Source organism: Anolis sagrei, chromosome 1 (assembly GCF_037176765.1).
Source record: "Anolis sagrei isolate rAnoSag1 chromosome 1, rAnoSag1.mat, whole genome shotgun sequence".
Lineage (NCBI taxonomy): Eukaryota > Metazoa > Chordata > Lepidosauria > Squamata > Dactyloidae > Anolis > Anolis sagrei.
In genome coordinates, this window is record NC_090021.1 from 305,524,595 (window position 1) to 305,549,602 (window position 25,008).

Sequence of the window (25,008 nt, forward strand, 5' to 3'; positions counted from 1 at the left end):
TCTGGAACATTTTCTGGAGACCAGAACGCTTATGCTTTTTATGCATGTGCATATCCTGTAAGCTGGTAAGCTCAGCAAGCAAGGAAGGAATGTCATGGGCCTTTAGCCAGATCAGCTTTTGGTATGAACACAGATTTCACACCTCTCAACCCTTTTACTCCTTGTTCTCACTTTCCTTTAACTTGTGGATTAATGCAAATATATGCATGTAGTAAAGCTCCTTGAGGTTAAATTTCTACTGTATGGGTGTGGCTGAAAATGGGACTAAGTCAAGAGTAGAATAGCCTTGGAACAGATCTTCCTCCCCCTCTTCCAGAGGCCCCTTTGCACATCTGGATATAACAAGTGGTAAGATGAGGAAACAGCAGCATTGTTGCTACGCCTCGTCCCTAACTATTTCTCAGTGATCACATGCAACATATTTACACAGGACCATATATGGGGCATATTAATTTTTGCAGTAAGAAGATTTTCATGGGCGATGTTACCTACTCATTTTCCCCACTCTTTGTAGGATGAACGAACTTAGAATAGACTGGTGATGTTTTCTTACATTGGCTCAGTAATGACTTTAAAAATGCTACTGCTAAAAGTAATAGTTGGTTTTATGTACATCCTGAACTAAAGTCAGTATTAACAATGGAAAAAACCCATTACAATTTCTACAGTTAGAAAAGGGGTTTAAAAAAATGTGGACTGAGTATAAATTGTTTGCGGCAAAGGAATATTGTAAACAGTTCAGCTTTCAGTGCTATATGAGTAAATAATATTTTGTCTATGGACAGAGTGATTGCATTTGAATAGAGGTAGGCATAATGTGAAAGGAAAGGAACTACTCTATTTTTATTGGTAACTTTTTGATGACTACATTTAATGTTTGGAATCCCTTTGGTACCATGATCACTTTAAAATGTGGATACATATTGTCACAGTAAAATACACTAAGCAAGCAATCCAACCTTTCAATAGGTTCTTGCTGGCAAAAAAAGTGTAAAAAAAGCAGTGGTTTCCTTTCCCCCTTAGTTTCTATTTTTCAGATACCTGTTTTCCTCCAGTTGCGATTACTGAATGGGAAATTATTCTTTCCAGGTTCCTAGGATGATTCAGAACTGAGATCTCTTAAAGCTATCCATTACTTTGGAACATCTGATTACTGAAGTTCTGACATTGAAAGGGTGGTTGCCAAGATTAATTTTTCTGGAGCAGGGAGAGGTCAGATCTTCTCATCTGAACTTGGAGCTTTTCTCCAACCTCGAAAGTCGTTTCTATTTCCCTTAGGACAGACTGTAACCTCTGTGCACCTATTAGACAATACTATTAGCTTTTTAACTCTGGACATACAGTATTTCTGGCTGATAATGTGACAATGAAGTACTCTTTAACATATACAAAATCTATTAACTACCCCAAGGAACTGTTCACTATGACATTGACCTGTGGTGTTCTTATTTAGATGTCTCAACCTCGTATTCAAATAGAAACTATCAAATTCTTTGCGATGTCCTTTTTTATGTTTATGCTGCAAGTTTAAATGTGGGCAACTGTGCCAAATCCATCCAAATATGGTTTGTCATGAAACATAAAGTTCAGAGGAAGTATTATTGCTGTAAGCAATTGTTCCTGAGCAATGGCAATGGATAGATAAAGTATCCACTCTCCCCAGTCTAATGCTACTCTGAGATGTGTTGGACTTTCAACCCCCATTTCCTCTCATTTGCATACCCCAAATAGAAGTACCTAGAAGATAATAGTGAAAATAGTGCATTGATCTCAAGGCAGAACTATTTTGGCTTGTTGGAATGCTTCTTAGAATAGTTCCTGAACTCTTGCAAGTAGGCACAGGCAGATGGATGTCTCTCTCATAACAATACCTGGTGGGTCAGATAGCGACTTCAGTTGGTTTGTGGGAAGTGGGACAGATTCCTGACAGCTGAAGCTTCTGGCAAAATCATGCTGATCTTCCTCTTTCCAGTTGGCTCTTTCAATAAGTTCTCATCTTCAAAACACATTTGGCACAAAATGATCTTTCTTCTGGGCCAATAAAATGTGTAAAATATTTGTTCCATGCCATTCTTGCATTTTTTATTTAATCTCAAAGTAAACTAAGGGGATGTGTAATACCATCATGTATCAGTGTCAGTTTGAAAGTTCCTCAGCTGAGAATTATTTATTTATTTATTTAAAACATTTATATCTCATCCTTCTCAATCCCCGAAGTAGGACTCAGGGCGGCTTACAATTGGCAATCATTAGATGCCGACAAAGAACAATTACAGCACAGCAATTAACATAAACAGGTCCACAACAGTAAAAATACATTAAAAATAATGACCCTTAAAATATTAACACAACCAAGTCTGATTTCGCAAATCCAAATCATAGTCCAGAGTTCCAGTCCAAGATCTCTTCATTGACAGTTTTTATGAGTCATTACAGTTGTTCCTCAGCCAACTGCCCAAATTCCTGGTCCCAGAGCCAAGACCTGAGTTTTTTTCCTGAAGGAGAGGAGAGATGGAGTCGCCCTGATTTCACTGGGGAGTGCATTATACATATGGGTGGGCACCACCGAGAAGGCCCTGTCTCTTGTCAGTTGCGACCGCGAGGGCGACAGGATCAAGAGCAGGGCCTCCCCCCATGATCGTGAACTCCGAAGTGGGTCATAGAGGGAGATACGTTCGGACAAGTAAACTGAGCCGGAACTGTTTAGGGCTTTATAGGTCAAGACCAGCACTTTGAATTGTGCTCAGAAGTGGACCGGCAGCCAGTGGAGCTGACGAAGCAGGGGGCTAGTGTGCTCCCTGTAAGTCGTTCTGGTGAGTAATCTGGTCACTGACCATAGAATTAGTTGGAGTTTCATTTTTTTGTCATTGCTAGGTAATTCAAAGCAGAACCTTGTTATAGTGATGCATTATAGATTGGGGTTACCCAAGGAATCCACCAAATTGTTAGGCTAAATATAGCAGCTGAAGCAAGTTAGTGCAGGAAAAGTATGTTGTCAGAATGAAGGAAGCTGGCTCAAATAAGTCTTGTGTACTCTGGTGTGTGCATGCTCTTTTGAATTCATTGCCTGTATTTAATTTTGCTGTAATTTAAACACCTGTCTATGTGGAATGTGTGAAATGTCCTTTCCCACCACACTCAACTGTTTACACACCTGCTTCACTTAGAATGACAGCTTTAAAATAAACAGCATTTTCATATTGAAGAGAAGTGCACCAAGGTAGTCTAGAAAGTGAAGAATGGGATAGAATGGCGAAATCGCCTGGTTAAATGTGGAGGAAGGAAGATGCATTAAAATCTTATTTTCTGATCCCCTGCTCAGATCTGGATTTTGAAAATCTCCGACGTTATCATCAATCTTCTTAATAAGGCAGATTTTGCTCTATGTGCCAAATCTTATAATCGTAGTGTAGGGAGAGACTACAAGAACCATTCAGTCCAATCCCTGCCATTCAAGAATGCACAATCAAAGCATCCCTGCCAGATGTCCATCCAGCCTCTGCTTAAAGATTTCCAGAAAAGGAGCCTCCAGCACACTCCAGGAGGCAATATAGCCTACTGCCTAACAGTTATTACCACCAGGAGGTTCTTCCTAATATTTAGGTGGAATCTTCTTTCCTGTACTTTGAATAGTTTATAGTGACATGTGATGATATTAAACACCCTGGCTATATTGGTATTTTTATATATTGCTTCTTTTTTTTACTTTTTGGAATAATTTGCAAGATTATTCCAAATAAACTGAGACAACTGTATGATTTGTACATCTCATCTGAACTATGCATGAACCTGGTGCCCTCACGATCCAGCTTACCTGTGGTCATTTCCTTCTTCCTTCTTGGCATGCTGCCTTCAGCACTTTCTAGGCTAATTAGCCATAATTCTCTATTGGGGAGGGGTGGGCAAGAAATTGCCATTGTGATGATGCTGATGATGGAAACCTCATCAATAGAACAAACCAGAATTATAAGCATGTGTAGAGATGTGTTCATTATAAAGTGTTATTTATAATGTGTTTAAACTGTATTTATAATGTTTATTATAGAGTGTTTAATGTACTGTGTTTAAACTGCATTTATGTATTACATTTATTGCCATGGCCTAGCTGTGAGGGATAGGTTGCCATGGTGACAAGACAAAGCCTCAGAGAAGGTGGGCGGAGCTTAAGGAGAAAAAGGTGGGAAAGTGGCAGTTAAGCTCCAGTCCGGTGGAGGAGACCCGGAGAAGAGCAGAGCCAGTTAAGGGCTCTGGGAAATAGCAGAGTCAAGAAAGGACTCTGGGGGAAAGTAGTTTAGTCCGGTGGAGGAGACCCGGAGAAGAGCAGAGCCAGTTAAGGGCTCTGGGAAATAGCAGGGTCAAGAAAGGACTCTGGGGAAATAGTTTAGTCCGGTGAAAGAGACCCAGTTAGGGCTCTGTTGTGAAGCTGTGAGAATTCAGTAGTTCCTAGAATTTGTGAATATTTCTTCAGCAAGAGAGCTGAAGGTGTTACCTTGTTAGATTGCTTAGGTTAAAGGAATCTAACAGAGGGGGTTTTCAGGATTGCCAGTAAGGAAAGACTGGTGATCAGTGGTTTGTTCCGAGTATAGGGCAAACAGTGTGGACATTCACAATAGGGAACTCTGGAATAGTATAAGCACCTCACTAAAGAAGGAGATTGTAGATTTGTAACATTCAGAAGCCTGAAAGTATCTCAAACCAGCCATTTTGTAACATCAAGCCTTGTGCCAAGTTCAAACTCTCAAAACTGCAACAATTACGTTCTGTTAACAATAAAACTTGTTCTCTTTTTATTTCAAACCTGCCTCCTCCATTGCTGTTATGCTTGGTGCATTCCACACTACCAAAATCACCTCACAACCCAACTAAAGATAAACAGAGACATAAACCAGCGTCTCTAAACATATTGGTGGCAGCTTAATAGATATTTAAAAGAAGGTTCCTCACAGAATATTGGTGGCATTAAAGAAGATTAATGCTTCCTCACATAATTTTTGGTGGCATCTAGTGAGATTAGCCCTGCTTCTTTACATTTTTGGTTGACAAGCGGTGGGATTAACGCTTCGTTACAGCATGGTTCAAATTAAGATTAAGAAACTAGGTTGTTTTAGTCTTGGCCACTATCATTATCTAATTTAGACATAACAGGAAGCTGTGGCTCATTAACCCAAGAGTTATTGAATCATGTCACTCAGGGAAGGGAGGAATGGCACAAGGAAAAAGCATGCAGGCACAAGACTTTTGCATATTTCAACGTATTAAGCAGAAGTATGCATGTCTTACCCATCACTGCCTAGTAAGCGTGCCTTTTTCAATCAGTGGAAAAATGAAATCAACAGTAAAGGTTTAACTTCTCTCACTTGAAAATGCAGAGCCAAAATAAATGCCCTAGGAAGTTTCTCCAGTCATATATATATTTCTTTGAAAAGAACAGTGTTGCCTAGATGGTTCCAAGGAGACTTTAGGAATGATGGCCTTTGCTCATTTATTTTTCCTTTTTTGGTTCTTTTGCATTCCCTATGACCAGTAGACGAGCAAAGAAGGTGTGTAATTCAATGTATTTATTGGGATTGCAGTGGTTACAAATAGCATTTGGTGTCCATTGAGCTTCACTAACATCAATGGTTTCATGCAGCTAGAAGCCTAAATCTTTCAACAAGAGAAGTAGAGCATAGTCAACATGTAATCCAGTTAGGTTGCTCTTCCCATACTTGCAGCTGCTGGAGTGCTGGGCCTTAAGAGTCCAACAAGGTACCAGCATCCAGGGTATATTTTAGATCAAAACAAGCAGATTATCCGAGCAGTGTTGCTCAAGTCCAGGCACATCTTTCTCACAAAACTTAGTTGCCACAATTCCCAGAGTTCCCTCAGAATAGGGACTAGCACAGAATACTATGTAACAGCAAATGTAAATATGTCCAATGTTCTGTTTTCAGGGCTGATCTAGAAGTTTCTTTTGGCCCTGAAGTCTTGAGTTAACTTTTTCCTGTTAGGTCCATTCTTGGCCAACCAGAAAGATATGTCACAGAAGATCCAATTTTCCATTTCCACTCTGATTTGAAATGTTGGACTTCCATATCCAAACCAGTGTTTTTATTACAACATTATGCTGGTTGTGTTGCCATTTTGGTCCCTGACTTTCATGTATGTGTTGATATGGCACATTCTTAGCTAGTCTGCATTATCTCAATTGCTTTGATATTCAACATCCATCCTCCCTGACCATTAGACCAACTGGCTGCAGCTGATGGAAATAGCAGGCCAAAATATTTAGTGAGACCCATGGTTTGGGAAGGGCTGGTTCAATTGCACAACAGGAGAGTGTTTATACCAATAGAAATAGAGATAAGATGATACTTCAGGGTTTATCTATGATCTCTTGAGAGAAAGAACTTAAAAACCTTACAATCATATTCTTGGATGCATTTTGCAGTTTATTAATGTTACTGGATTTCAAGAAAAGCCCACTTAGCTTTTGCCATGGTGTTGTCAATCAGAGAGCAGCATACTGCTTTTTGTGGTATTCTGCTCTATGGAATGTTGCACTTCCTTCGAGATTTGTTGAAGTCAGAGCATTGTGGACATGGGGATAAACTGCTCTGGTCAGAAAATTCTCTCTCTCTTTGTTAATGTTGTGTGAGCTTTATCTTTTCTTATGTTCCAACTTTAAATGTTGCAACCAGCCAAGCTCTTGGGAGAGGGTGGAGTTGTATAAATACCCAAGTAAACACATTCTGCTCATTGAGTTCTTGTTTCATTCATCTAACTATTATAACGATTAAAGGAAAGGGATAAATGCCAAAGAACAATGCTATCATGTTTATAAATATTTGAATTTTTGTTGTACTTTATCCTGCCCTTTCTCAGAGGAATTCAGTGTAACTCGTGGTCTTCCCATTCAGCCACCTACCCTTTTGAAGCAAGATTGTGAGACGCTTTAGAATCAAAGACATGTTGACTGGCACAAAATAATTAAGTAACCTCTTTCCACATTGTACCTTGCACCGTACTGTCTCTCTAAATATAAGCAGTGAAAATGTCATCATTCAACTGTGTTATATTCCACAGCATCTTGTTATTCTTTCCTCAAACCTTGTGAAGTAATTTTCCTTTTATTTTGTTTTCCAGTTAACAAATCTAAATCTGATGAATGGAGCTGTAAACAGAGTACATACTACTTCTTCCAGTTACCGACCATCACTCAACCCAGGAGGTTCATTTTGGGCTTTTCAAACGCACACACATGCAACTGACATCAGACCTGCATCTTTGGCAGTTAGGTGAGTCAACTAGCATAAAACAGAATTTTAATGTGGCTCATAGAAATACTTCTAAATTTAGAGGACTTTAGTTGGATGAGATTATAGATTGAAGAAGTATGTGAAATGGGAGGCACTCTTTAGTTTTACTATGAAATTGGAGAATACTATTTTAGCCTTGATGATTGTAGAGATTAGCAGCCACCAAAGTGGATATTAGATGTGTTTTTCCTGAGATGTAATATTCAGAAGCATGTAAACAGAAATAATGGATTGCAGGTTTATTGTTTTATTTCTTTCTTGGTAATTATGCCTAAGTAGTACTTCTCCTTTTTGAGTGTGTGTTGCGGGGGTGGGGGGTGGGATCACATTTCAGTTCCCTTATCCTCATCTATTCATCTATTTGGAAGGTAGCCCAATCGACCTCTTTACGATTGAAATGTCAAGTCTTTCCCAGCCCTTCTATCCAGAGTTCAAACCTGTGGCTTTTATGCATGTTAGCAATGTGCTGTTTCATTAAGTCACAGCCTCACACTAAACTTGCATTTTCTTAGTCCACTGCCAGATTGTCATGTTTCTATTTTGTGCTCCATTTTTTTTCCTAAACCAGTTACTATGTATTCAGCAGTAGCTGTTATAAAAATGATCATGTTCAACTTATTCCATGGTGTCATCTAAAGTCCATGAAGCTGTGAAGATGCTGAATTGCTATCTGGACTGTTAGGACCTTTAAAGTGGGTCTTCTCCAAATACTATTAGAGGAGGCAAAATGGTTATGCTCTTCCAAAAGAGGGAGCTTCGCTAGTGGTGACCTCGATTTAAGAATGATGTTAGGAGCGATATAATTGACATCATAGCTTTGTTTTTGGCACCAAACCAAAATATTCACTTTTGTCAACACAATTTAGAAATGTAAGGCAGGCATCTTCAAACTGCAGCCCTCCAGCTGTTTGGACCTTCAACTCCCAGAATTCCTGACAATTGAACAAGCTTGTTAGGGCTTCTGGGAGTTGGAGGCCCAAACAGCTGGAGGGCCACAGTTTGAGGATTCCTGATGTAAGGAAACTCATATTTTTCATTCCTGATGGAAAAGTGCATTTCAGTTCATTGAGACACTGTTTTGAGATAATGTTGTAGTTAAATCTTTCATATCCTTGAAAATTTTGTCAAAACTTATTTAATGCAAAATGCAACATTATAGTCATTTCTCTACTTCTGTAAAAGCATTTCCTCTGTTCTGAAATGTTGAACTATATCTTGTAAAACTTAGTTCTTCATTGTGGTTTCTATGAAATCCCACATATGGGTCACTTCTGAAGGAATCCCACTAGAGCATTGCAGCACACCCAAATACCTGGGAATTACCCAGGACCGTACTTTGACCTATAAGAAGCACTGCTTGAGTATCAAGCAAAAAGTGGGCACGAGAAACAATATCATACGAAAGCTGATTGGCACAACTTGGGAATCACAACCAGATACAGTGAAGACATCTGCCCTTGCTCTTTGCTACTCTGCTGCTGAGTATGCATGTCCAGTGTGGAACACATCTCACCGTGCTAAAACAGTGGATGTGGCTCATCACGAAACATGCCGTATTATCACAGGATGTCTGCGCCCTGCACTACTGGAGAAAATACTCTGTTTAGCCAGTATACCACCTGATATCCGCCGAGAAGTAAAAGCTAATAATGAAAGCACCAAGGTAGTGACATCTCCGGCCTATCCCCTATTCAGATATCAGCCAGCATGCAAATGGTTTAAATCAAGAAATAGCTTTCTAAGATCTACAGAAATACTCTCAGGAACACCTTAGCAAGCAAGAGTCCAAAAGTGTAACCTCAAATTATGGCTGATACCAAATGAGATACTCCCTCCTGGGCACACAGAAGACTGGGCGACTTGGAAGGTGCTGAAAAGACTGCTCTAGCACCACAAGATGCAGAGCCAACCTTAAGAAATGGGGCCACAAAGTTGAGCCCACAACATGCGAGTGTGGAGAAGAGCAAACCAAAGACCACCTATTGCAATTCAGCCTGAGCCCTGCCACGTGCACAATGGAGGACCTTCTAATAGCAACACCAGAGGACATTTACTATAATGCCAAGTTTTGTTTTTTTAAACGGTGTGTGTTTTTAAATACATTACAACTGTACCCCTGGTTCGCTCCTAATATGATAAATAAAAAATACACATATGGGTTTGTAATTACTGACAGTAGGAGTTTTCAGCTAAAATAATAGCTTTGCTCATACACTTTTGCCTTTAACAAAGAAGGATGCCCTTCTGAAACAGTTTGGTCCTCAAGCTGGAAGAAACTTTACCCCTTTTTTGTAATGTCCCAAGGCAGATTTACAAATTACTTGATTCACTACAAGATAACTTCCTGTGACCTTGTTTTCCTAAACGTTTCATCCAGTAGAACCAACGAGTGTTAAGGCAGCTAATGTTTGTGCCACAGCAGTGGAAAGCTACATCGCTGTAACCCTGAAACAATTGGCAATTGTGGGGGATGTGAAAGGCAGTTTTGGCCTTGATGCCCTCCTAGAACAACTGGTGAGGAACTGAAAATCCAATCAGAAGTATGGTAACTTCCATTTTTTTGAGGATAACTTGGTTGATTACAAGTCTTTCACGGCAGAATTATCCACTTAGATCACATGTGCCCAGATCCCCCTTTATTTATCTTAAAGCATGAACGTGCCATATTATGTCTCGTCCAAATTTCCAGGAGATGGCAGTTACCTGATTTTTGGCATCAAACTATTTGAAATTATAATAATGTTGCTTGAACTTACTTGAAGAAATGTATGCTGGCAACTTCAGTTCTTTCTCTTCTGAAATAGCCTGGAGGCTATCATTGTGAATTGGCACAGTCTTGAGTAAGGATTGCTTTCTGCAGGCTCCATTCTTGGCTTTGCCTGCCTGGAGTCTCCATGGGAGGGAAAGCAGGAAGCGTGTCTTTCAGCAGTTCAAGGTATGACCCTGCAACCTCAGGTTTCCAGGCAGTAATGAGTATGCTGTGCCGTTGCTTTCCTAAGGTAATAGGGAATGTTAATTGCCAGAGGGGTTAGGTACAGTTCATTGCATGCAGGAGACAGTCTTTTATGGCAAAAGCACAAGCAAGGAAGGAGGAGACGAACTGGGATAGCATTATTGCTATGGCTTTCAGCTTTTATGGAAGACATCACTCTGGCACTGTGAAAAGATTTTGATTTGTATGATCTCAAGAACTGGTCTTGTACATATTCAGAATAAAATTCTAGAGCAGAGGTATTAACTCTTGATTCTCCAGATGATTGGATCTACAGTTCTGTTTAACCTCACCAGACATGGTCAGTGGCAAAGAGTCATCTATTTATAATCAAAAATAGCTTGATAGCCACAGGTATAAATTAAATATAAATACGTGAGAGGAAGTCATAGGAAGGAAGGAGCAAGCTTGTTTTCTGCTGCCCTGGAGACTAGGACGCGGAACAATTTATTTATTTATTTAAAACATTTATATCCTGATCTTCTCACCTCTGTAGAGGGACTCAGACCGGCTTACAGCAGGGATTCAATGCTACTAATACAAGTTGAAACATCATATAACAATACAAGATTAAAATACATATAGATAAAATACATATATACCAAATCGCCAAAGTAAAATTATGTTCAACTCAGTCTGCATATGTGGTCGCTCTCTTGGATCTGTAACCAGTCTCAGCAATTATTATGGGAATGCTTCGTTCCATAACCAGGATTTTACTAGCCTCCTGAAGGACAAGAGGGAGGGGGCAGATCTAATCTCGCTCGGGAGAGAGTTCCATAACCAAGGGGCCACCACAGAGAAGGCCCTGTCTCTTGTTCCCACCAAACACGTTTGTGAAGGTGGTGGGATCGAGAGCAGGGCCTCTCCAGAAGATCTTAGCGTCCTTGATGGTTCATAGGGGAGAATACGTTTGAATGGCTTCAAACTACAAGATCTTGAAGTGACATTCCATCTGAGTTATGCTGTGTTTTTTTTGGCGAATTTTGACACACCAAGCTCAAAAGGTTGCCCATCACTGCTCTAGAGTAAGAGGCGTGAAGGAGGGAGAAGAGCAGGCTGGAGCTGCCTTTCTTGCATGAAAGATGGATGCAGCAGCAGCAACGACCCAATGCAAGCAACGACCCAATGTGGCACCAGAGAAGCTCCAAGCGCCCAAGAGGAGGAGCGATGCACACACTCTCCAAGGTATTTTAAGGAGACTACCCACTTGCAGATAAGGAAGAATGATGACCTTCTGGAAGAGGAGAGTAAATGAATGTTTACTTTTTGTTTGCTAGGGGATTAATAGAAAAGATTAAACTCAGGCGCACAAACAGTTACTATTCAAACTTTCCTTTCATTTAGCGGTTATTTTCGTAACCAGAGGAGGGCTTATTGTTTCGTGCCATCCAAATGAAATAAACGGTACGAAAACATGGATTAAACAACAGAAATGGTTACCGTGCACATGACTAATGGTTATACAGGCCATTAAATAATCAAATCTACAAAAGTTAAACCCACAAACATGGATGGCCATCATGCTTGTTAGAGAAAAAAAAGTTGAAACTGCTAAGTGTCTAATGACAGTTTGCAGTTCTTTCATTCCCTGCCTCAGATGCTGTGGTCAAATTGAAAAGATTTGTGGGTGGGATTGTGTTTCCTCCCAAAAGAATTCTATTAAAATATTGCCTTCACACTTGCACAAGCATCTTTCTTTTATTACAAAGGGCAGGATTGCATTTTGAGTTCTCTCATTCCTATTTTCTCAGTAACTCCTTTGTTTCTATGCCATGTGGCCTCAAGTTTGGTCAGGCAGTAGGCTTTTCCCCCTTTTGTTTAAATGTCTCAGATTAGAGTCCAACAACTATAATATCTTCCATTAGAACAAAAACAACTCAAGCTTGCTCCAGTTATTTGTATGTTGCTCTTAAGGGAATCCTCTCAGCTGCTTTCACTATAATACACTACTCTAATTTCATAACCTCAGCCTTGAGTTGCAGCCTTTGGTTCTCAAAGCTCTGATGTGTGCACCTGGCCAGTGCATATCTAACTTGATCTTGGTGCAAGCAGCTGTATGGTGTCCATTATACTAAATGCAGTAAACTAGGTTAGCATCTAACCCATAATTTTTCCCTCTGCTCCATTCTGTTACTGGCTGTATGGTAGACAAATTAATAGGAGAGAGAAGTGCAAAAAAAAATCTTTCAAAACCTGGAGTAGTATTTCCTCTCTAGATCTATTCATTTTCAAGGTGACTAGTCACTGACAAAAGACTTAAGACGTCCTTATAGGCAGTTTCTGGTTTACAAACAAGATGTGTTCTGTAGGTTTGTCTTTAAGTTGAATTTGTATGTAAGTTGGAAGAGGTACAACTTTTAAGTGTAACTCCAGCCAATTTGATTTAGTATTGGATAGCATATTGCAGGGTTAACACCTTGCAATGTCTGTTTTGCCTCTGTGCCCCTGCTCAATAGATTTCGCCTCACTTTCAATCCCTGTGACAATTGGATTTTGAAAATTTTGGCTTGTCATGGAAACAAGGATTGACGATAAAACTTCGGTGGGAACACCTTTTCCCCATGAGAACTCTTTCAGGAATGAATTTCCTTTCCTAGGGGTAGATTTATCTCACTTCCTATTCTCTCACCCTCGCTTGTAACTAGGAGTCATATTTTGTAACTCAGAGACTGCTTGTTCTGATATGTGCATTCACTATACAAAGAGGAAGGAGCATATTAATCTCAGTTCCTGCATGCAAGACTGAAGTAAGAGAGTTTCTGCCATTTGTGCAAGCTCTGTGACCATAAGTTAGAACCATTATTTTTTCAATAATCCAACTCTCATGCAGAGTCTTTATGGATATCAGCAACTCTCCAATTTCTTGACCCATCAGCTTTCAAGTGATTATGCTATGGGTCCAAAATCAGAAATCAGTTCCTAGAACCTCTCCTTGTCGTTGTTCTATGGGGTGGGAGGAAACATGCAGCCTCATACTACAGCTTTGACCCTGAAGTCTTTCCATAGTTAGTTAACACAGTTAGAGTTTGAATAAATATCTTGTGGAGGTTCAACACGTTATACATTTGCCTGGCCAGTTCTGTATCTGGGGTTGTATCGGATATTTATTCATTTATACAGCAGATCCACTGAGTTTTTTCTGCTGTCAGCCATAAAACCATGCTCACTTAACACTGTACATTGGCTGCTGATAGAAGAAAGGTTTGGGATAAGGGAGCTAAGTATTCCCATTTCCCTTCAGGTTCTCCCTACCACCTGCTTGGGAGGCCCTGAAACATACTGAAGTGCTTAGGCTTCCCAGAGATTCTGGGGGAAGCTGGGAAGTTGGGTGGAGGAGCAGCTCTTGCCTGATGGGTTTTCAAAGTGAGCCGAGTCTTTGAAGTTTCGTTTTAGCAGCTGCCAGGTATTTTTGCCTTAGTCCTGTGCAGGATTTTTGAAACTAGTCTTCCTATGAAGCATTCTTCACTACGCATGCTAATGTTTGTAGAAGGGGGAAGGGAAGAAAATAATTAGCCAAGAGTTTAAAGGAATTTAACCTAGTTTCACATTGTTTAAATTTGTTTTGGCACAAGCTCCCACTTGCTCCTTTTTCCTGTGAAGTACCTTTTGTATGAGTCACCCTAAATCTTTTTTTTTAAAATACAGAATATTTACTGGGGTTTAAAAATCCTTCTTTTCCCCCTTTTGCCAGGTAGATATGTTAGTGAGCTTTCCCAAACTTTGTCACAATCCCCTCACAAACAGCAAACTTTGTAAATATTAACTTGAAATGGCTTGAAAAGAAACTTTTTCTAAAGATGAGAAAGTTCTTAATTATGCGGAAATATCTTTGCTTCCTGGCATGTGTGAAAGTTTTGGGGCTTGGCTTCCTTCCAGAGAGATTTTCTGGGAAAGGCTGAATATATTACTGGGCCTTGTCTTCCATATCTGTATTTTGGAGGTATATGAACCAACTTCCACTCTTCTTCTCTATTCCTTGCTCGGTGCTTCCCCACACATTTCATTTTCATTTGTCAATTTAGAGCAAAGGATGGAATTATGGATTTTCATTTTTAAACTAGATTTCTGAACATATGTAGAAAAATGTCATGAGGTATCTTTACTGAAAGTTTGAGGGTTGTTCTCACTTATTTTCATGAAAATGTGTGGAAAAGATGGTACCTAACTGGAGGATTTAATTAGGCATAGCTTTCTAACATCTTTACTGGATAAAAAAAACCAATGAAGTGTGGAAAGTTTTCATGATATGTTTTTGTGCTCTATAACTGACCAAAGAATGGCCCAGTGTCTTGTGAATTTTGGAATTTTTTTTTTGCATGGCCAACACACCCCTGAATAAAGTAGTATTTAATTGACAATAAAGAATGGAGATTTGATTTCTTGCCTACTGAAGTGTTGCTGCAAAGTCTACGGCCAAATAGATTTTGAATGACCTTTTATGTGAAATGGGTTAAGAATCATATCTGAAGGGACTAACTTAAGATTCTGCAAAGACTGCTTCTCTCTTCTTCTTTTTAAAATAAATTTTATTGTGTAAAGGTGGCATACAGACTGTAAAAGAAAATAAAAGATATACATCAGATACACATAATACAAATACACTTGTCTACCAAAACCCACCCCCCTCCCCACACTGATGAACCATCACCCAACTCAATATTGAACTAACATCTCATAAAAACCTAGAGTTATCTTTATATTAATAACTTCCCCTTGCTGTTAGTTTAAACTCTGTCTTTGTCTTCCTTGCTAAATATTTAAATGCAAGCCTTCTTTTTCTAACAACGTATTCATTATTTCTCCTTTAATGCCTTCACTGTGTTTTTTTAAAATACATTACAACTGTACCCTTGGTTCACTCCTTATATGATAAATAATTCCTCTAATGCCATTGGGCAGCTTGGATATAGGCTAATAATTTTCCTCTATAGTATTTTATAAATCACTCTTTTTTCTCCTTCCATGATTTTCTATTATTAGTCTTGCAGCTATAAAACTGTATTGACAAACCTCTGTGTCTTCTTTATGGTTTTTTTCCCCCACCAAAAAAAGGCACATTTCTGGGTTTTTCTTAGCCCTTTTAGTGATTATTTTGCTTGTGTCCTTTATTACTTTTCCCCAGAAGGTTTGTACTAGCCTACAGGTCCACCAAGCATGGAAGAAGGTATCTTTATGTATTTTTCATCTCCAGGACTCCCCCCACCCCCCGGTGGGATTTTGCTTATCACCTTGGGAGTTATATAATTTCTGTAAAACATTTTATACATGTTTTCTCTGATGGACTCAGCTATCGAAAACATTTTCCATAAACATTCCCATTTTTCCAAATTAACATTTTCCCCTAAGTCTTTAGCCCATGAAATCATCACTGTTTTTATTTGATTGTCTTCTAAGTTGTAATCTAAAATGTATTTGTATAATACGGAAATTAGTCTTTGATTCCCCTTCTCCAAAATGTTCTCCAATTCTGATTTTTTTCTGAGGAAATCCTACCTTGTTATCTTTCATAAATCTGTCATGTAGTTGGAAGGGACAAAACCCGTTGTTTATCCCAAATTCTTCTTTCCTTTTTACTTTCCACTGCCCTTGGTTAGGTATTCCCTATTAAATTATTTATTTAACACTGCTTCCAGGGGCCACAGTCATAGAAATCTTTTTTTTTTTTTGCTCCATCTTCACCTGGTATCTCTTCCAAATTGTAAGAAGGCTGGCTCTTATAATGTGTCTATTAAAATTTTTATTGACTTTTTTCCTTTTTATACCATAAGTATGCATGCCATCAAAATTTTAAATTGTAGCCTTCTAAATTAAGTAAAAAACTTTTTTTCTAGTGTGATTCATTCTTTTATCCAGTCAAAGTCTGCTGCTTCATAGAAATACCTAATATCTGGAAGTGCTAACTCCCCTCTGTCTTTAGTATCTATTAAGTTTCTGTATGCAATTTTACCTTTCCCCCTGTTCTATATAAATTGGACCAAATCCCTTCTCCATTGTTCAAAGATCTTCACTCCCTTAGTTACTTGTAGATTTTGAAATAACAACAACATTTTTGGTAAGACCATTATTTTTATCACAGCTATTCTCCACATCCACGTTAGTTGGACTCTTTGCCATCTTTCCAGGTCTTTTTTGCCTCTCTCCGTGTTTTTTCATAATTATTTTGATATCAATTACTGTTTTTATTAGTAATCCATGATCCTAAAGACTACTTCTTTATAGGACTTTGATTTATTCCTTGAAAGCGTTAAAGTACATGGTGGATGCCATGTACTTTATCAAATGAATGATACTCATAACTGATATAAAGTCCTTGTAGATTCATCTTGTAGAAGTGCTTCTATAGCATGAGATAACACATTTGGGGGCTTTCACTCTACAGAGAAAAGTGTTTCAGTGAAATGTGGCACATCTGACTAAGATGAAACTTTATTATCTTCAGGTCAGCCAAATTGTGTATATAGTGCTACTTAAAGTCATGGTCTGTGGACTAGTGTCAGTACATGAGCTACTAGCTGGCAGTCTGTGCTGAATTTCCAGGAAAGAAACTGTTGTAGCAATGAGCTCAAATATGGTGCCAGTTCATGATACATTGGGGGGAAGGGGTGCTGCCATACTCGATCATCAGATAGTTTAAGGAGCATTGATATGTACACATAACAGCCATTGGAGTAATTCTCCAAACCAGAGTTAGAAAAAACTATCTCAGTGGAATTTGTATAACATATCAACAACTGAACAATGTTCACAGTCCTGAGATATTTTGGTGTCACTATTCTTTGCATTCAAGTTACTGAATATATTACGTTCAAAGGAATCACTTTTGAGACCTAAATAAAGGGAATAGCAACAGAGGCCTTTTCATTCGTGCTAATCTCATCACATGTATTCTGTATCATTAAAATGTTCCAGCAGGCTGAGTCCATGTGCAGGTGAAAGAGTATGTTCAGACTTCTAGAGAGTAGGACTTCTTTCGGCTCACTGCTAATTTTTGCTAATTTAAAAGAGACTGCTATGATTTTTCTAATCCAAATCATGCAGACTGGATAAGCCTGGCTGCCATTATCACCTCTTCTCCAGTGACCTGTTGAATAGGGATGGGATAGAGGCACTGAACTACTTAACCTGATTACCTCCTCCCTTCGCCTTAACTTAGCTTCCCTATTTTCTCCTTTTGATTTGAAAACCTGATTTTCAGTGGGAAAAAAGAAATATGAGTTGGAGAAAAAGAAAAATACTCAAATTCTAAGTATTTTCCAAATCAGAAAGCCCAGTGTTACAGTATACCTGGTACAAGTCTTGGGGTGTTTCTTTAGGCAGAGTGAATGCCCATTTTTCAAAAAGCCAAATTTTGAGACCCCCGGGGGGGGGGTCGCCAGGGGGTTTCAGAGGGGTTGCCAAAGACCATTAGAATATATATATATTTCTGACGGTCTTAGGAACCCCTTTGGCAGAGAAGGCTGAAGATCTCTCCACCTGTCCTTTTCTTCCTTTTTGAAAACAGACGGCAAATCCTCCCACCCAAAAGTCCTCTTGTGCTTTGACTCCAAGCAGGGAAGGGAGAGCAGGTGTGCTGGGTGTAGGCAGTATGGTTCACATGAGTGGGTGAGGAACAGTTTGTGAGGTTGGAGGAAGGCTCACTCCAGCAAGTCCCTTCAAGACATGGGGGTTCTGTGTAGGAAGTTTGGCCCAATTCTCTTGTTGGAGAGGTTCAGAATGCTCTTTGATTGTAGGTGAACTATAAGTCCCAGCAACTACAACTCCCAGAATTCAAAGTCAATGCCTACCAAACCCTTCTGGTATTTTCTGTTGGTCATGGGAGTGCTGTGCGCCAAGTTGGGTTCAATTCCATCACTGGTGCAGTTCAGAATTCTCTTTGATTGTAGGTGAACTATAAATCGCAGCAATTATAATCCCAAATGACAAAATCAGTCTCATCCCCCAACCACACTAGTATTCAAATTGTGGCGTATCGGGCATTTGTGCCAAATTTGGTTCAGTAAATGAAAATACATCTTGCATATCAGATAAGTTACATTATGATTCATAACAGTAGGAAAATTACAGATATGAAGTAGCAATGAAAATAATGTTACAGTTGGGAGTCACCATAACATGAACTGTATTAAGGGGTCATGGCATTAGGAAAGTTTAGAAACACTGGTCTAGAGCAGGGGTCCTCAAACTTTTTAAACAGAGGGCCAGGTCACAGCCCCTCAAACTGTTGGAGGGCCGGACTATAATTTGAAAACAACATGAATGAATTCCTATGCACACTGCACATATCTTATTTGTAGTGCAAAAAAATGTAAAAACAATACAATAATTAAAATGAAGAACAATTTCAACAAATATAAATTTGCTAGTATTTCAATGGGAAGTGTGGGCCTGCTTTTGGCTGATGAGATAGGATTGTTGTTGTTGTTGTGTGCTTTCAAGTCGTTTCAGACTTAGGTTGACCCTGAGCGAGGGCCAGGTAAATGACCTTGGAGGGCCGCATCCGGCCCCCGGGACATAATTTGAGGACCCCTGGTCTAGAGTGTCTAGACTACATTTTGGCACACACAATTGCATATCAGGGTTCCTGCTTTAGACCCCACTTTCAGCTTTTGTCAGCTACTTCAGGCTTCATTTTCGGCAGTATACTATATATTTAAATGTTCTCCTTTTTACTCCTAGAACACATTTTAATATTGTAAAAGACAAAATTTCCTTGCATCACAATGCAATTTTTTTTAAAGAGAAACTGATGCTGTTTGTTCTCAGAGATATTTCTTCTGTCCACTGGTATTTTCCTTTCTTGTTTATCATTGCTTTCCTTCTAGTACAAAGCGAGAGGACATTCTTTGGGATGAAAGAAGTATGTGCTGTACCAAATAAAATGTTACTTGATCATCAAATGCATTATTTCAAGTCAATTGAATGCTGAGATCTGCCAGACCAAATGGAATTGTTCATTGAAGTATTGACTGCTGCATGTTAGGTGGTGCTTTTCAGAGGCCTGCTCTGAAATCATCTTGACTAGATTAATGCTTCTTGAAGATGTCTGAAGCAACAGGTCTGCAAAATGTCTATCTTCAGCACCCTTCTCTTTGTGATACCATTCTTGTAGGTGCACTTCTGTGGACCATCCCACTTTTTATTGTACTATTCTGATTCCTAAAACTTAGTGTGTCTCTCTCTGTGTTACAATGTGTGTGAATGCTGAATAACATTCCAATGAAAAGGGAAAAACAATTTTACAGTCTTCCTATCTCACTGATGATTAAATTCTTGCTATTAGATTTAATGGTAACAATGTGAGTGAAACACTTTAGAGCAGTGGTTCTCAACCTGTGGGTTCCCAGGTGTTTTGGCCTTCAACTCCCAGAAATCCTAACAGCTAGTAAACTGGCTGGGATTTCTGGGAGTTGTAGGCCAGAACACCTGGGGACCGACAGGTTGAGAACCACTGCTTTAGAAAGAGCTGGAAATTTTGAATTGGCCCTCCAGACTATAATTCCCATTATCTTTGAGTTTTCAACGTGTTAGTGGAAGCTGGTGGTGTTTGCATTCCAGCAATAACGTAAGGACATATTCCCCAACTAATAACATATACTTTCAAGTAAACGGTACTGCCATGGATAGACACATAGCACCATAATATATTAATATATTCATGTCTGACCTAGTACAACACTTCTTCAACTCAAATTCAAGTAAAGACCAAATACCAAGGCTCCTTGTGAGGGCAACATGATTGTCCAAAATGGTATTGCTGATGATACTGAGTAATTTCAGTTGGGAACTGCATATGACACAAATGGTGTTCTGCCATTTCATATCTTTAGCCTGTTCTGTAATAAACAGTCCTGGGTACATGTTTTACATTGTTGATTTGACTTTTAAAATAACTTCATATGGTGAGTACTATAGCCTGAGGAATGTTTGATGTCATTCCATGGGTTTGGCATCCCTGCCTTGTGGGTTTGAGCAATATATATAAAAAGGGCCCTAACGTTCACTATTAGAAAGGATCATTGCGCCAGCTGAATGAAGCTGCAGTGGCGCAATGGGTTAAACCCTTGTGCTGACTGGACTGCTGATCTGAAGATCAATGGTTCAAATCTGCACGATGGGGTGAGCTGCCGTCTGCCAGCTCCAGCTTCCCATATAGGGACATGAGAGAAGCCTCTCACAGGATGGCAAAACATCCAGACATCACCTGGGCAACGTCCTTGCAAGTGACCAATTCTCTCACACCAGAAGTGACTTGCAATTTTTCAAGTACCGTCTGACACGGAAAAAAAGAGCGATAGAATATATGCAGTCCCCAGTTTTCTGGCCACAAAAAATGACTTAAGGGAATGGCAGTCATGCAACCAGCTAGTCACTACAACAATGTTACAAAGCTTCTGTTTTCTTTTGTTACTTTGGCATTTACAAGATGTATAAGTTATTATCAAACAGGTAAAGTTCAAATGTGGAAATTAATGATTACGTATAACCATTCATAGTAGTCTTGAGATGTAGTAATACTTTTAAATGTATATGTCAAAAGTTAGAAAAGAAAGAAAAGTATTTTGGGAAAAACAAAAAGATTTTGTAAAGCAGGAATACATCACTGGGGAATCATATGGAGATGGGACACAAATAGTTTGGAGAAATCTTAATTTTTTAAATTAGTTCACCCTTCAGGAACTATTGAGTCACATGATATGCTTTGGTGGCCGGGGGATGACTATCCTAGGCACTGTCATCCTACCACCTGTTCTTCATAAAGCATGTGTGCTTGGCCTAAAAGAGTAAAGTACTATAGCCAGGGCCATGAACTTAAACTTCAAAGCAAACAGTTGAGCTCACACACACATATATATTGTATGGCGTTGCGTTTCACAGCTGCCCTCTCATTCTGGAAGGCAAGGCTGTGACAATGCTTCTGTCTTTAGAAAAGACTTTTATTAATGTGTTGAGCTTCTTCATTGGTAAAGTATTATCATAATGGAATTAATGAAATGAGCCCATGAGCCCAACATCAGCTTTTTTGAACACTGTAAGACGGTTCCACATATAGGCCTCTGGGCTTCCCTACCATTCTAAGGTTGGATCTTCACTTCCATATAAGCCAGTTTCAGAATACAGAGTAACCAGGCATGTAGCCCGGGGGGGGGGGGGGGGGCTGGGGGGGCTTCAGCCTCCCCCGAAATTCTCATGGTGGTCCGCGAGAAGGCCTTACTGGTACATTATTTAAACTATTATGTTTATTTATATCATGATCTGATTACCATGCTCAATATATCCCATATGCATGGGGGTATTGGGGTAATGATACAAAAGGTTTGCTAGGGTAGACTCTCTTTCACTCAGACTCAGCCCCCCCCCCCCCAAACCAAACTCAGCCCCCCCCCCCCGAAACAAAATCCTGGCTACGGGCCTGAGAGTAACTGCTTTGAACTGGATTATGTGAGTCTACACTGCCATATAACCCAGTTCAATGCAGCTAATTACTTCCAATTTTAACTTTACATTTGGCCTTCCCACTGTTTTTAATTGTGTGTTGTCTTATTGATAATGTTGTATATTTTAGTGTCTATGTTTTTATTTTAATTGCTTGTACTGTTGTTATTATTGCTTGTATTGTTGTTTTTGGGCTTGGCCTCATGTAAGCCACACCGAGTCCCCTGGGGAGATGGTAGCGGGGTACAAATAAAGTGGTGTTGTTGTTGTTGTTGTTGTTGTTGTTGTTGTTAATTATTATTATTATTATCTTCATTCTGAAAATGGATTATTTGGCAGTGCAGATGGGGCCTTATTAGAACCATGCTGTTTGCATGCCTTGTTCTATCTCTTCCCATCACCATTTATCAAAACTGCAATCACTTAGAAAAGGCTTCCTTTCTGAAAAGTGCAAACTCAGTTTTGCTAGTGTTTTTACGAGATGGTTTTTGACAAGGTCTTTGGTTCTCTGAAAAGGTGGGCTATGGCTCCTCAGCATTCTGGATGACAACAGGAAATGTTCATTTGTAGGTTTGTTCTGAAGTTGAATTTGTTGTCTCACTGAACAGGTGTCTTACCCCTGTTCTTAACTAGGAGTCATTTGTAATCGGATGTTTGTAACTCAGGGACTTCCTGTACTGCTGATCTGCAGCAGAGGCAAGGCCATAGAGGGCAGAATTGACTCAGGAACAGTCATAATTTCAAACCATAAAAAGCCAATGCTAGAAATGTAAGAAGTCTTTTATCTTGACCTGAAATAAAACACATCATAAGGTGATGGTCATGCACCTTGTTGTTATAGGACTTCTTTGCTACCAAAAGCTCTCTTAACTTTTTGGGCAGCATCAAGGAAGGTCTTCAGGCATTGTGTTGTCAAAGGCTTTCATGGCTGGAATCACTGGGTTGCTGTAAGTTTTTTGGGCTGTATGGCCATGTTCCAGAAGCATTCTCTCCTCACATCTATGACACATCCTCAGAGGTAGTGAGGTCTTCAGACATTTTTCTCTCTTCCTAGACAAGCTCGCTGTGATGAACAGTTTTTAAATTACAGTGAAACTTTTCTTCTTTCAGGGCACTCGAAACTGACAGGTTTGCTTGGGAAGGAGATGCAGAGAACGGCATACAGAGTAAGTTGATAGGAAGCCAAACACTGCATCCCAAGACTTCATCTAGCACCGGTAGCTATCAGCTCCATTTCGCCCTGCAGCAGCTCCAACAGCAGAAGCTTCAGTCCCGACAGCTTTTGGACCAGAGTCGAGCCCGACACCAGGTGACTTAGATGACTAAGGAAACCTTACAAGATGTGTTATCATTGGGCAAGAGACCTTCTTATAAAATAACAATAGAAAATAAATCCAAATACTCTAAAAAGAATACCCCAACTTTGTTCATTAGCACAATTTCCTGCAAACAATGGATTTTGTAACCTATTGCATCATAAAAATGGGAGGTGTTTATTTTCATATTTAATATCACATTGATATAATTTTACTGTTCCTTTATTACATAGTCGTGTTTTATTTGTATTTCATTGACTGTCTTTTTTATCTGCCTGGAATTCTTTCCTTTGGATATTATTGTAATTATTCAATCAATCAGTTCTAAACAAGCTGATATGAAATCTTATTTCCTCGCTGAATCATACACACTCAAATTAATTGGTGCATTAATTTGATTAATTTTGGTTTTCGTGTGATCTCTTCTTGATTGAATAACCAGCTTTTCTAAGTATCTTAATGCTCTCTAGAAAGAAAACTCTAGAAATGTTCCATGCTCTGTACTGCCCTTTCATTTACACTCTGTTCTACTCTGGCCAAGGAGAAAGAGTAGATGCCTTTTGAATCTCTCTCCATCGGGCCCCATGCACACAATGCTCAGCACAGGGTAGCCCTGTGAGGAAAGCTGTGCCTCTGAGAGGTTTGAAGGGGGCCTAGCTGATCTTTCTTCTAATTGCTGACATCGAGATGATGTTGTTCTTGGCTTCGAGCAAAGCCATTACTCAGGAGTTTCTGTTAAAGTGATTCTTTGTTAAACCTTTGCTTGCATCCCCCACACTCCCTCCCTTTCTCCCTCAGAGTGCAGCCACTCAGAGTTGTAGTTACAGAGATCCTTGCCATGCCGCAGGCTCAGGCAGGACTGAAGTTTCCATTATTGAAGAAAGGGGTTTTTTTTTAATGCAGAGACTCTTAACTGTGCACACCATAGATGAATTCAGCTTAACATATGATTAGTATAATTTAAACGTCAAAAAGCAAAGAAATGTGAACGAGCCATTCTTGTTCACCGTAACTAGCCATAACTCTGCATGCTGACACGAGGCAATAAAAGGAAAGTCTGTATAACCAGTGCCATTACATATTCATTTATACTATGCAATACTGAAGTTTCATGAACCATTAAGTAATGTTGTAAACTACTATGAAATAAAACATCTTAATGGGTTTTAATGTTCAAGGTCCTAACTCATGTTGCTGCTGTCCATCCTTTTAACCTTCGTCATGCCCTCCCTGTGTAGTGCTATGGAAGTAGCTCTTTTTGAGTTTCACTTTCTTGAATTCTAAATTTGAAACCATAATGATGGATTGGATCTACTAAGGTCATTGTGAACATCAGTTTGTGGAACACTTTGCAATCATGACCTATTTCAGCTGTTAATAATATTGTCTTAAAATAAGCAAAATGCCATAGAATTTAGAGAATTAAGTGTAGTTCCATAGAAGTTCAGATTTTTTTTTCAGTACATGTCACAGTGTAAAATTAATACTGCTGTGATGGCCACCCAGGCAGTATTGTTCAGAGCTACATTTATTTTAAATTGCCCAAGCTCTGTGCATTGAAAAACTCATTTCCAAAAGTAGGTGTGCTTTTGAGTGTGAGAAGTTAGTTACCTTTGTGTATTGTGTATTTCTACATGTAACATCCTGCTAAACAGGATGTCTACGCCCCACACCACTGGAGAAATTATACTGTTTAGCTGGTATTGCACCACTTGACATCTGCCGGGAAGTAGCATCCAATAATGAAAGGACCTAGGCAGTGATATCTCCGACCTATCCCCTATTCACATATCAGCCAGCATGCCAACGCCTTAAATCAAGAAATAGCTTTCCAAGATCTACAGAGATAACTTGCAGAACACCTCAGCAAGTGAGAGTCCAAAAGTGGCAGGCTAAAACACAGAACCTCAATCCATTGCTGATACTAAATGAGAGACTCCTTCCTGGGCCTACAGAAGATTGGGAA

At 39.4% G+C, this 25,008-nt stretch overlaps 1 protein-coding gene across 11 annotated transcripts in view; it reads left to right on the forward strand.

Annotated features, from left to right (window-relative positions):
- TTLL5 (tubulin tyrosine ligase like 5) overlaps window positions 1-25,008 on the forward strand; it is a 149,823-nt gene that overhangs the window by 97,082 nt on the left and 27,733 nt on the right. For 10 of the 11 annotated variants that reach the window (XM_060758169.2, XM_060758177.2, XM_060758202.2 and 7 more), the window contains 2 exons: window positions 7,126-7,277; window positions 22,837-23,035. In XM_060758169.2, coding sequence (XP_060614152.2) covers window positions 7,126-7,277; window positions 22,837-23,035 — 351 coding nt within the window. The remainder of the gene's footprint in view (window positions 1-7,125; window positions 7,278-22,836; window positions 23,036-25,008) is intronic. The other variant, XM_067462893.1, reaches the window with a different exon arrangement.